Source organism: Lithobates pipiens, unplaced genomic scaffold (genome assembly GCF_037356315.1).
Source record: "Lithobates pipiens isolate NorthernLeopardFrog02 unplaced genomic scaffold, aLitPip1_a1.2 Scaffold_8, whole genome shotgun sequence".
Classification (NCBI taxonomy): domain Eukaryota; kingdom Metazoa; phylum Chordata; class Amphibia; order Anura; family Ranidae; genus Lithobates; species Lithobates pipiens.
Window position 1 is genome coordinate 10,104,687 of NW_027507903.1, and position 12,788 is coordinate 10,117,474.

The 12,788-nt window shown below is 43.5% G+C and overlaps 1 protein-coding gene across 4 annotated transcripts in view; it reads left to right on the forward strand.

The window, feature by feature from the left end:
• The window catches only part of LOC143962650 (multiple epidermal growth factor-like domains protein 11), a 981,904-nt gene that overhangs the window by 864,191 nt on the left and 104,925 nt on the right, over positions 1–12,788 (forward strand). For 3 of the 4 annotated variants that reach the window (XM_077471986.1, XM_077471983.1, XM_077471985.1), the window contains 3 exons: positions 142–270; positions 3,367–3,495; positions 3,634–3,867. In XM_077471986.1, coding sequence (XP_077328112.1) covers positions 142–270; positions 3,367–3,495; positions 3,634–3,867 — 492 coding nt within the window. The remainder of the gene's footprint in view (positions 1–141; positions 271–3,366; positions 3,496–3,633; positions 3,868–12,788) is intronic. The other variant, XM_077471984.1, reaches the window with a different exon arrangement.

Sequence of the window (12,788 nt, forward strand, 5' to 3'; positions counted from 1 at the left end):
TAATTGCTGGTTTTGCTCATTGTTCCAATTTCAAAACTAAGATAAGTTTGAATGGAAAGCCTCTGAAACTCAGTAGTGGCGGGGACTGTGTCTCCCCATGTCTATCATTGGGTGTATGGTGACGTTATTCTGGTTCTGCAGGGTGCCCATCAGCCTTTTTTGGAAAGGACTGTGCCAATGTCTGCCAGTGCCATAACGGAGCCGACTGTGACCACATCACTGGGCAGTGCACATGTAGGACAGGATTCACAGGCAAACACTGCGAGCAGAGTAAGTGACCTGTCAGCCAGCGTCTAGTCCTGCACAACACATGCAGCCCACATACAGCCTGCATTGAACAATGTCCTGTTCTATGTCTGTCTGTCTGTCTCACCTACAAGATCCTCATAAGAACTGGGCTATGGGGAGGTGGGGGGGGGAGCGTTTAAATTGCATGTTGTCCCTACCTCAGGTTGCTGATAAACCATCCCCAGATATATGGACAGAAGATAAAAAAAATAAAAAAATGTGTGAATATGTAACTAATTATACACATAGACCAGGGATTTGCAAACTTTAAAAAAAGAAAAAGGACAAGTTTACTGTCCATCAGACTTTAGAAGGGCCAGACTATGGTCAGTGGGAGAAGAAAAGAAGAAAATTCCTCAGGCTTGGTGGTCAGGTGATGAAAAAAAAAAATACATAATGTCTGTGGTCAATAGGAGGAGCAATAGTGCCCCATCATTGGTGTCAGTGGGAGGAATTGTGCCCCATCATTGGTGTCAGTGGGAGGAATAGTGCCCCATCATTGGTGTCAGTGGGAGGAATAGTGCCCCATCATTGATGTCAGTGGGAGGAATAGTGCTATATCATTGGTATCAGTAGGAGGAATAGTGCCCCATCATTGGTATCAGTGGGAGGAATAGTGCCCCATCATTGGTATCAGTGGGAGAAATAGTGCCCCATCATTGGTGTCTGTGGGAAGAAAATTACCCCATCATTGGTGTCAGTGGGAGGAATAGTGCCCCATTGCCGATGTCAGTGGGAGGAATTGTGCCCCATCATTGGTATCAGTGGAAGGAATATTACCCCATCATTGGTATCAGTGGGAGGATAGGTACCCCATCATTGGTGTCAGTGGGAGGAATAGTGCCCCATCATTGGTGTCAGTGGGAGGAATAGTGCCCCATCATTGGTATCAGTGGGAGGATTAGTACCCCATCATTGGTGTCAGTGGGAGGAATAATGCCCCGTCATTAGTGTCAGTGGGAGGAATAGTATCCCATCATTGGTATTAGTGGGAGGAATAGTGCCCAATCATTGGTGTCAGTGGGAGGAATAGTGCCCCATCATTGGTATCAGTGGGAGGAATAGTGTCCAGTCATTAGTGTCAGTGGGAGGAATAGTGCCCCATCATTGGTATCAGTGGGAGAAATAGTACCCCATTATTGGTATCAGTGGGGGGAATAGTGCCCCATCATTGGTATCAGTGGGAGAAATAGTGCCCCATTATTGGTATCAGTGGGGGGAATAATACCTCATTATTGGTGTCAGTGGGAGGAATAGAGCCCTGTCGTTGATGTGAAATGAAGGAATAGTGCCCCATTGTTGGTGTCTGGAGGAGGAATAGTGCCCCATTGTTGGTGTCAGGAGGAGGAATAATGCCTTGTATCATAAGAGGAATAGTGCCCCAAGGGCCCAACAAAGGCAAGCAAAGGACCACTTTTTGATAACAACTGCCATAGACTATCAGAATGTATAGTAGGTAATACCTGGAGATAGGAGTAAAGGTTTGCTTCTACATTCTTGACCAAGTTCAAACTAGGAGATTATATATATTGTATGAATTAAAGTGTACATATAGCCAAATGATGTCTTTTTAGCTTTGGATAGAGTAGGAAAGGGATAAAACCTGTGCTAGCTCATTTTAAAAAAAAATGTTTGCAGTCCACATCCTGTTGGGGAGATTTCCAATCACTTCCTGTCCTAGCAATACAACAGGAAGTAAGAGGAGATCTCTGCAAAGTGATGGAAATCCCTGGTAGTCATCCCCAGAACAGGTATCCCCCATAAGAAGATTTCCATTCTTTTCCTGATTTAATGGCAACTCTAAAAAAAAATTCCATCACTTTTTGTTCCAGTGAATAATGATCACTAGGACAAATGGAGACAGTTAAAGTGGAACCAAATCCATTGATTTAACTGTTTCCCAACTGTTTCTTACATTCAAAGCATGCCGTGAATGATAACTGTAACAGTTGCTTGTGCCCTCAGCTGAACTGCCAAGCCATCAAATTGGTGGTGTCATAACTGATCACATGTGCAGCATCATGGCACCTGCAGATCAAAGAGAGGCCAAGATGGCATCTTCCTTGGCTGTAAAGGATAGGAGGGTTTAGTTCTGCTTTAAACCTGACCTCCAGGTATGATGTGTACTGTATAGTTCTATTGGTCCAGCTTGGCACGGTGTAAGTCTGTATATATGCATAGCTACTACAGGGGGATCACTCAGCCGGCACTGCTGCCATTCATAGAATGCCTTTCATTTTTTTAACCACTTAACCCCTGGAAGGATTTACCCCCAAACCGCCCCAGAGATGCTGCTTGCAGGACTTTAGGACTTTTCAGAACTTCCTGCAAAGCGCACCGCCCCCAGTGTGAAAAGGCGGTTTTTAGATGTTAGAGGCTATTTCTAGTGCTAAAATGCCTAATAAACTGCCTCAATGTGAAAGCATCCATAGGGTTGCTGACAATCGATTAAAGAAGACAAGTTGTCCTCTGAGCAGATGAGGTGGAGAGCGTGTTGCGTTGAGTTGTGTCTCCACCCGTCCAGTCAGAGAATGACTTGTATTCGTTGAAAAAAAAAAAGGGAAGGGTACAGCGATCAGTGTAGTGGCACCAACTACTACAGTGATTGTCAGCTTCCCCAGCAGCCCCTCAGGTTTGGGATATACTTACATTGTGCCAAGCCAGACCAAACGTGTACCTATGCAGTACCCGGAGCTCAACTTTAATCTCCTAAGCAGCAGTAAAAATCCCGACAGGGGTTCTAGTCCTACCCTACTCTATTCAAAACTGAAAAACTACTGTTTTGGCTGGAGAGCTACTTTAATCTTTAACAAAATACGATTGCAAAGAGATCACGATTGGCCAAACGGCGATTGCCTCCATAGACCTAGCTCTACACAGAAGGTGTGATCAAAATAGAATCTGCAGGACTTTATTTCCGATCAATGGTCCGTTGATGTGTTGTTGTGATGGCCCTTCCTATAGTAATGTGTTTAGCAGCAACATAAGGCTTGTTTTCTAGATCTTCGAGTGTGTGTGCGTTCATATCTGCCCCGCGGTCCCCATGGCATTCAGTGGTTTCCTTCTATTTCCCCGCAGAGTGCCCACCGGGAACCTTTGGCTACGGCTGCCGGCAGCTGTGCGAGTGTTCGAACAACGCCACGTGTGACCACGTCACGGGGACCTGCTACTGCAACCCTGGCTTCAAAGGCATCCGCTGCGACCAGGGTGAGAGACGCTAGGCGGTGCGCCAATAAAATCAGCTTCGGCTTTCTCAAACTTTGAAACCGTTCCGAGGTGCGGCGTGCCTGATAATGAAAGAGTTTTTATTCTCTGTGTTCCTTTTATTTTTTATTTTTTTTGTAGCTGCTCTAATGATGGAAGAACTGAATCCTTACACTAAAATCAGCCCGGCTCACGGCTCCGAACGACACTCGGCGGGGGCCATCATTGGCGTCATCATTCTGCTGCTCATCATCATGACTTTGTTGGGACTCTTCTTATGGTACCGGCAGAGGCAAAAGGACAAAGACCATGACATGCCCAATGTGTCCTACACCCCCGCCATGCGCATGACCAGTACGGACTACCCTCATACAGGTGCGTTGGACAGCTTACTGAGATTTTGTATTATATTGTATTATATATATATTTCTCTTATGCTCTTTGAAGTACACACCATAGCAAGGGTGTCAAACTCAATTTCATTGCTGCCCACATCAGTATTATGGTTGCCCACAAAGGGCTGGAAGTATCTGTAAGACTAGGTGTCCAGGGCACCCTACACCCCTACCCCTTACCACCTTGCCTTACATCAGATGTCAAGAGCTCCCCCACTAGTGGTAGTCAAGATTCCCCCACCCTCCCTTACATCAGATGTCAAGAGCTCCCCCACAAACAGAAGTCAAGAGTTCCCCACCATCCCTTATAACAGACGTCAAGTGCTCCCCCACCAATAGAAGATAAGAATCCCCCACCATCCCTTACAGCAGATGTCAAGAGCTCCCCCACCAATAGAAGTCAAGAGTTCCCCACCATCCCTTACAACAGACGTCAAGAGCTCCCCCATATATAGAAGTCAAGAGTCCCCCACCATCCCTTACATCAGATGTCAAGAGCTCCCCCACCAATAGAAGTAAAAAGTCCCCCACCCCCCCCCCCTTACATCAGATGTCAAGAGCCCCCCCACCAATAGAAGTCAAGAGTCCTCCACCCTTCACATCAGATGTCAAGAGCTCTCCCACCAATAGAAGTCAAGAGTCCCCCACCCTCCCTTACATCAGATGTCAAGAGCTCCCCCACCAATAGAAGTCAAGAGTCCCCCACCATCCCTTACATCAGATGTCAAGAGCTCCCCCACCAATAGAAGTAAAAAGTCCCCCACCCCCCCTTACGTCAGATGTCCAGAGCTCCCCCACCAACAGAAGTCAAGAGACCCCCACCATCCCTTACATCAGATGTCAAGAGCTCCCCCACCAATAGAAGTAAAAAGTCCCCCACCCCCCCTTACGTCAGATGTCCAGAGCTTCCCCACCAATAGAAGTCAAGCGTTTCCCACCCCACCCCTCCCCCACATCAGATGTCAAGAACCCCCCACCAATAGAAGCCAAGAGTCCCCCACCATCCCTTACATCAGATGTCAAGAGCTCCCCCACCAATAGAAGTAAAAAGTCCCCCACCCCTCCTTACGTCAGATGTCCAAAGCTCCCCCACCGATAGAAGCCAAGAGTCCCCCACCATCCCTTACATCAGATGTCAAGAGCTCCCCCACCAATAGAAGTAAAAAGTCCCTCACCCCCCCTTACGTCAGATGTCCAGAGCTCCCCCACCAACAGAAGCCAAGAGTCCCCCACCATCCCTTACATCAGATGTCAAGAGCTCCCCCACCAATAGAAGTAAAAAGTCCCCCACCCCCCCCTTACGTCAGATGTCCAGAGTTCCCCCACCGATAGAAGCCAAGAGTCCCCCACCATCCCTTACAGCAGATGTCAAGAGCTCCCCCACCAACAGAAGTCAAGAGTCCCCCACCATCCCTTACATCAGATGTCAAGAGCTCCCCCACCAATAGAAGTAAAAAGTCCCCCACCCCCCCTTACGTCAGATGTCCAGAGCTTCCCCACCAATAGAAGTCAAGCGTTTCCCACCCCCACCCCTCCCCCACATCAGATGTCAAGAGCCCCCCACCAATAGAAGTCAAGAGTCCTCCACCCCTCACATCAAATGTTAAGAGCTCCCCCATCAATAGAAGTAAAGAATCACCCCCCCCCCCCCTTACATCAGATGTCAAGAGCTCCCCCACAAATAGAAGTCAAGAGTCCTCCACCCTGCTACATGTTTCAAGATGGGAACATATCTTTCTCAAACTGCCGGGGGCAGTTATCTTTTTTTATTAATGAAGATATTAATTACTGCACTTAGATAGCGCCCTCTGGTGTTCTTTTTTTGTAAACTAACAATTAACCCTGGCAGAGTAGATGCAGCATTAATGCAAGAGAGGATTTTTAGGTTTCCTGGAGGTGGGCTTTCAAGGACTCATTCACACTTGCAGCTCTCATTGCAGCACCTCTCAAAAGCAGCCCATGGAAATTTTTAAGGACTTACATGTCTTTTATTTGGCACACAATTTAAATAAAATATATGATTTTTGATCTATTTTAGGTGTAATAATGTGTTAAAATGTAAAAAAATAAAAAATAAAATGTTCCTAAATTCTATTTTATTTTCATTTTAATACAGTAATCTGATCATTTCAACATTAAACCTCTAGCACAGCAGATGAGCACCGCAGCCTGAAGGTGGCAGTGTTCATCTGCAAACCGCTTTCATATTTTTCAAAGAAGCCTTCAGCTTGCATAGTGGTCACATGATTAGGAATAATGCTGATTGGTTCCCCATTATCCGGGATGACCCAAGCTGTTAGCAATAGCTGTTATTGAGAGCCCCCAGCCGTGCTAAGTATTAGCTGAAGGCTCTCAAGGGGAAAAACTTTTATAAGCATATCCCCAGAAAGGGAAATCATGCTGGGGAATGATTGTATACAGATGGTAGGCATCAGTGTCGGGACAAGGTCATCTAGAGCCCAGGGTCCAAGATTTAGAAGCATTGCATGTCAGCAAAAATCCCCCCCCACAAAAACACTTTAAATAATCTGTATGCTTACCCCCTAAGCATAAACCCACCCTCTTCCAAGTACACATCCGCCCCCCTCGCTAAAATCCACACAAATCTTGCCCACTGCCTGTCACCCCTCCTATAACAAATCCTCTACCCCTAAAATCTCCCCTCATAGTACAGATCTTCTCCCCCCTTTAACTTTCCCCCTCCCAGCACAAATTTCCCCCTACTAGCACAATCTTCTTCCCCTCCATCCCCCTCTCCTAACACAAATCCCCTAAATCACCACTTTTAGCACCCCCCCCCCCAAATTTCCCTTCCTAGCAAAGTACTCTCGGCTGCCCCCCCCCCCCCCCCCCATCCCCCCTATCACAAATCTTTCACAAAGGGGGGGAAATACCGCACTCCTAACAAAAACTAAAAATATGTGAAGCAGCAACTAAATATATGAAATGCACACATATATACAATAAAAAAAGGAAAAAATTGTTGCGCTAAAAATGAAAACACCAATAGTAAACAAGTGTTGTTGAAATTAAATGAAAATACACAGTATTGACCAATGAAAAATTATAACCAAACCAAATAATAGTGAATTATGTGAATAAAAGTGAATGATAATATAGGTAAAAAAAAGTCCCAAAAATATATATAAATGAATAAAGTCCAAGTTATCAAACAACTGAAGTAATATGAGTGCATTCTTCCATCACCAAAAAAGTGCTGACCACCATAAGAAATGCACGCTTACCAGAAGGCAAGCAAAACTCACCTGCGGCTATACACCCAGCCAGGGCCTTTGTCCTAGATGGTCCGGGACAAACAGCTGAGGGCGCCAAACCACAGGAACACAGCACAATTGGTAGACCAATGGACCAGAACTATGGTATTGCCAGAATTATTGAGTGTATGTCAGATTTCACCCAAAAATAGAAAGAAGGGAACCTCCCATAGTGTAATACTGGCATATGTATTATAATAAGAAAGGTAAAAAAACTCACCCACTGTACTGTATACATATTGGTGACCACGCTGTTTAATGCATTCCTTTTGCTACATATGTTTTTATGATACTTACAATTAATAAATCTGTTTTATACTCTATATATTTCTACTTATTGTATGTGCCTTAAAAGTCTACCACTAGGGGTATTTTTGCTTTTAAGCTTCATTGAACAAGCTGAAGTTAGAAGCTGATTTGTACCTATGCACAGCCACACCAGATTCTGTGTGCACCAGTTTTAGTAAATCTCCCCTTATGCGTTTAAAGGACTTTTGTCCCATCTTTGGGGACCAAAGAGTTTTAGTGGGGGGGAAGTATGTAACCAGGTGCTAGGCCACAGCCATATGAAAAAGCAGACATTGCTTTTTGTTAGGATTCCCCCTAGTTGATGGGGAATGATAGTTGTGAACCTGGAAGAGATGCAATACTTGTCACTTCTAGGTTTATTAGTTTCAAAGGGGAATGGATTTTTCTTGACCACTTCCTGCTCTCCTGGGAACTACTGTGAACTTTTAGAACCCCATAAGGTGATCGGGCAGTTCTAGAGACACTTGAATCACTTTTACCTGAAAGCGATTTTTTTCTCTCTCAATGTAAATGGGATGGATATATATATATATATATATATATATATATATATATATATATATATATATATATATATATATGTATATGTATGTGTATATATTTATATATATATATATATGTATGTATATATATATATATATATATATGTATAGTGGAGATGTGACCCTGTGTCACAGATGCATATAAGCAGTGTATGCCTGATTTTGGTAGGCTTGCTAATTGCCTGCCTGTGTGCTGACTTCATAATCATCCCAGGAATAGAGGTCAATGCTCATCCTTGGAGACAGATGCGCCTGGCAGACAGGAGGTCTGGCCTAGGAGTCAGGAGGGAGCCAGTGCAGCACGAAGCTGCAAGCACAGAGGTGGATGTCAGGTCTGGGGAAAATAGACCAAAGCCTGAGGTGTAAGGCCTGAGCAGGAGAGCTGCGTTTTTAGCTGGGAAGGCTGAATGCTGGTTGTTCTGAAGCAGGACCGTAAAGCTGAATACCCCTGCAAGGGAATCTGATGTTTTTAAATTTGTTTCTTTTGAATAAAAAAGGGCTGCCGTGCCCTTGAAAATGCAGTCAGACAGACACAATTTCTTCAACTCAGATGCACCACTAGAGCTTAATCACCCTGGATCATCACAATATATATATATATTATTTTTTTTTTTTTCCATTTATTTAGCTGTACATTTCTTGCTGTTATCATAACTCACCACCAAAGAACAACCCTAAATAAATTGTCCTGCTCCTGACGATCGCAGCGATACTTCATATGCATATATTATTTGTTGTTTGTACCCCTAGTACAGCCCAGAAACAATAGTTGCTAATTTTAAAAAAATCTAAAAAATTCCTACCTAAAATATATTGACCTGGCCTTTGACCCTGGTCTTGACCCTAACACTAACCCTGGCACTGACCTAGATCAAACCCTGATCTAGCTATGTATTATTTGTTTTTGGTTGTTTTTTCACACACTTATGTTTGTTTACATTTTTCTCCTCTACAAAGAGAGAAAGATACAATGTATTATATAATGTATCCTGTATGTAAACAATGTATCTTTCTCTCCATTCAGAAGACAGAAAAACACACAGGCAGGCTGCACAATGACTGCCAATCAGAGGCTATCACAGCAGTTAGGTGATCAGGAATCAGGACCCCCGATTCCCAGTCATTAGTACAGGATCCGGGGGCCTCTCGGTGAGAGCCTGTTCTCTGTGCTGGGCGTGTGCAGTGCAGTGCGCTTCCAGCACAAACATTGGTCGGCATATATGCAGCATCATGGAAGAGAACCCACTTCAGTGACCAGGCAGCAGCAAGGAGTTAAATTGATTGTAGAGTCTCATTTTTTTTTATATTAAAAATAACAAACATTTTATACTTACCTGCTCTGAGCAGTGATTTTTCAAAGTGCAGCCCCTGATCCTCCTCTTCTGGGGTCCCTCTTCTGTGCTCCTGGCCCCTCCCTCCTGTTGGGTGCCCCCACAGCAAGCAGCTTGCTATGGGGACACCCAATCCAAGTCACAGCTCCCTGTGTCCATTGAGACATGGAGCTGCAGCCTAGCCCCACCCCCTTTCTACTTTCATGGGATGACTGATTTTGATTGACAGCAACGAGAGCCAATGGCGCTGCGCTGCTGTCTCAGCCAATGAGGAGGGGGGTCCTGGATGGCCGAGACATTTTGTATAACATCACTGGAGCTAGAGGGACCTCAGGTAAGTATTAAAGTGGCTGAGGGGGGCTGCTGCACACAGAAGGCTGGCTTTTTTTCTTAATGCATAGAATGCACCTTCTGCCTTTACAATCATTTTAACCGCTTGCCGACCAGCCGTCGTCATTATACTGCGGCCGGTCGGCACGGCTGCGCGAATCGGCGTAGTGTACATCAGCCTCTTTAAGAGCGATAGGGGGGTGCGTGCGGCGCGACGCCGGAGCCGATGCGTGTGGTCAGCGGCTGCGATGTCCTGCGGCCACCCGCGATCGCTCCACAGAGAGCCAGAAGAGGGATCGGTGTATGTAAACAAACAGATCCCTGTTCTGACAGGGGAGTAGAGACAGAGATCTGCTGTTCCTAGTGATCAGGAACAGCAATCTCTCTACTCCTCCAGTCAGTTCCACCCCCCCCCCCCCCACAGTTAGAAACATCTCCCAAGGAACACAGTTAACCCTTTGATCGCCCCCCCCCCCCCTAGTGTTAACCTCTACTCTTTCAGTGACATTTATACAGTAACCAGTGGCTATTTTTAGCTCTGATCGCTGTGTAAATGTCAGTGGCCCCAAAAATTTGTCAAAAGTGTCCGATTTGTCCGCCGCAATGTTGCAGTTCCGTTAAAAATCGCTGATCACCGCCATTACTAGTAAAAAATAAATAAATAATAAAAATGCCATAAATCTATCCTCTATTTTGTAGACACTATAACTTTTGGGCAAACCAATCAATATACGCTTATTGTGATTTTTTTTTTTTTTAACAAAAATATGTAGAAAAATACATATTGGCCTAAACTGAGGATTTTTTTTTATTATTATTTGGGGATATTTATTATAGCAAAAAGTAAAAGATATTTTTTTTTTTTTTTTTTTTTTTTTTTCAAGATTGTCGCTCTTTTTTCGTTTATTGCTCAAAAAATTATTATTATTTGGGGATATTTATTATAGCAAAAAGTAAAAGATATTGTTTTTTTTTTTTTTTCAAGATTGTCACTCTTTTTTCGTTTATTGCTCAAAAAATTATTATTATTTGGGGATATTTATTATAGCAAAAAGTAAAAGATATTGTTTTTTTTTTTTTTTCAAGATTGTCGCTCTTTTTTCGTTTATTGCTCAAAAAATTATTATTATTTGGGGATATTTATTATAGCAAAAAGTAAAAGATATTGTTTTGTTTTTTTTTTCAAGATTGTCGCTCTTTTTTCGTTTATTGCTCAAAAAATTATTATTATTTGGGGATATTTATTATAGCAAAAAGTAAAAGATATTGTTTTTTTTTTTTTTCAAGATTGTCGCTCTTTTTTCGTTTATTGCTCAAAAAATTAAAACTGCAGAGATCATCAAATACCACCAAAAAAAAGCCCTATTTGTGGGGGGGGGGGGAGACACAACAATTTTGTTTGGGAAAAGCGTCGCACGGCCGCACAATTGTCAGTTAAAGCGACGCAGTGCCGTATCGCAAAAAATGGACCGGTCATTAAGGGGGCAAATCCTTCTAGTTCTTAAGTGGTTAAAGTAATTTATAGCAAAAAAAAAATGCAGATTTTTAACACGTATGGGGAAAAATGTAAAAATTGCCCCGGGAGACAAATAAATTAACGCCTGCAGACATATCTGTGTGTATGTAGCCTAAAGTCTTACAAAGGGATGTATAAAGGAAAGAATATAAAGCCTGATGAAGGGATCCCAGTTATCCCAAGCCTTGCATCACTCAGACTCCAACCTCTCTGCATAAATCTAAAGGCTAAAACAGAACAATTCTCTACTAGAGCAAAGAGTTAACTGCAGCCTATGGAAAGTCTCACACTGGATGTAACACGTTAATGCTATTATACTTGACAAGGGATTATTATAATGCTCTGGATGTCCTATTGTTCATTGTGAAACGCTCAGCATGGTAATATCTGGTTCAGTTTATACACCTGTGTGCTGGGATAATGAGCGGCATACTAATACAGATATAAACGATTATTGTTGGTATATCAACAGAATTCTACTGGAATACGTTTTATACAGTGCCTTGCAAAAGTATTCACCCCCCCCCCCCCCCCTTGGCTTTTTAAATATTTTGTTACATTTAGTTCAATGTTTTCTTAATCTGAATTATATGTGATGGATCAGAACACAATCGTCTAAGTTGGTGAAGTAAAATTAGAAAAATATATACATAAAACTATTTTTCAGAAATCAAAAACTGATAATTGCCATGTGCGTTTGTATTCCCCCCCCCCCCCCCCACTTTGTTATCAAGCCCATAAAAAGCTCTAGTGCCACCAATTACCTTCAGAAGTCACATGATTAGTGAAATAATGTCCACCTGTCTGCAAACTAAGTCTCACATGACCTGTCATAGACACACCTTTTTGAAAGGCCCCAGAGGCTGCAACGCCTAAGCAAGAGGCACCACTAACCAAACACTGCCATGAAGACCAAGGAACTCTCCAAACAAGTAAGGGACAATGTTGTTGAGAAGTACAAGTCAGGGTTAGGTTATAAAAAAATATCCAAATCTTTGATGATCCCTAGGAGCGCCATCAAATCTATCATGACCAAATGGAAAGAACATGGCACAACAGCAAACCTGCCAAGAGACGGCCGCACACCAAAACCCACGGACTGGGCAAGGAGGGTATTAATCAGAGAGGAGCACAGAGACCTAAGATAACCCTGGAGGAGCTGCAGAGTTCCACAGCAGAGACTGGAGTATCTGTACATAGGACGGCAATAAGCCGTACGCTCCATAGAGTTTGGCTTTATGGCAAAGTGGAAAAGAAAGCCATTACTTTTAGCTAAAAACTAAATGGCACGTTTTGAGTTTGCGAAAAGGCATGTGGCAGACTCCCAAAATGTATGGAGGAAGGTGCTCTGGTCTGATGAGACAAAATTTTACTTTTTGGCCATCAAAGAAATCGCTATGTCTGGCGCAAACCCAACACATCACATCACCCAAAGAACACCATCCTCACTGTGAAACATGGTGGTGGCAGCATCATGCTGTGGGGATGTTTTTCAGCAGTCGGGACTGGGAAACTGGTCAGAGTTGAGGGAAAGATGGATAGTGCTAAATACAGAGATATTCTGCAAAACCTGTAGCACTCTTTGTGTGATTTGAGGC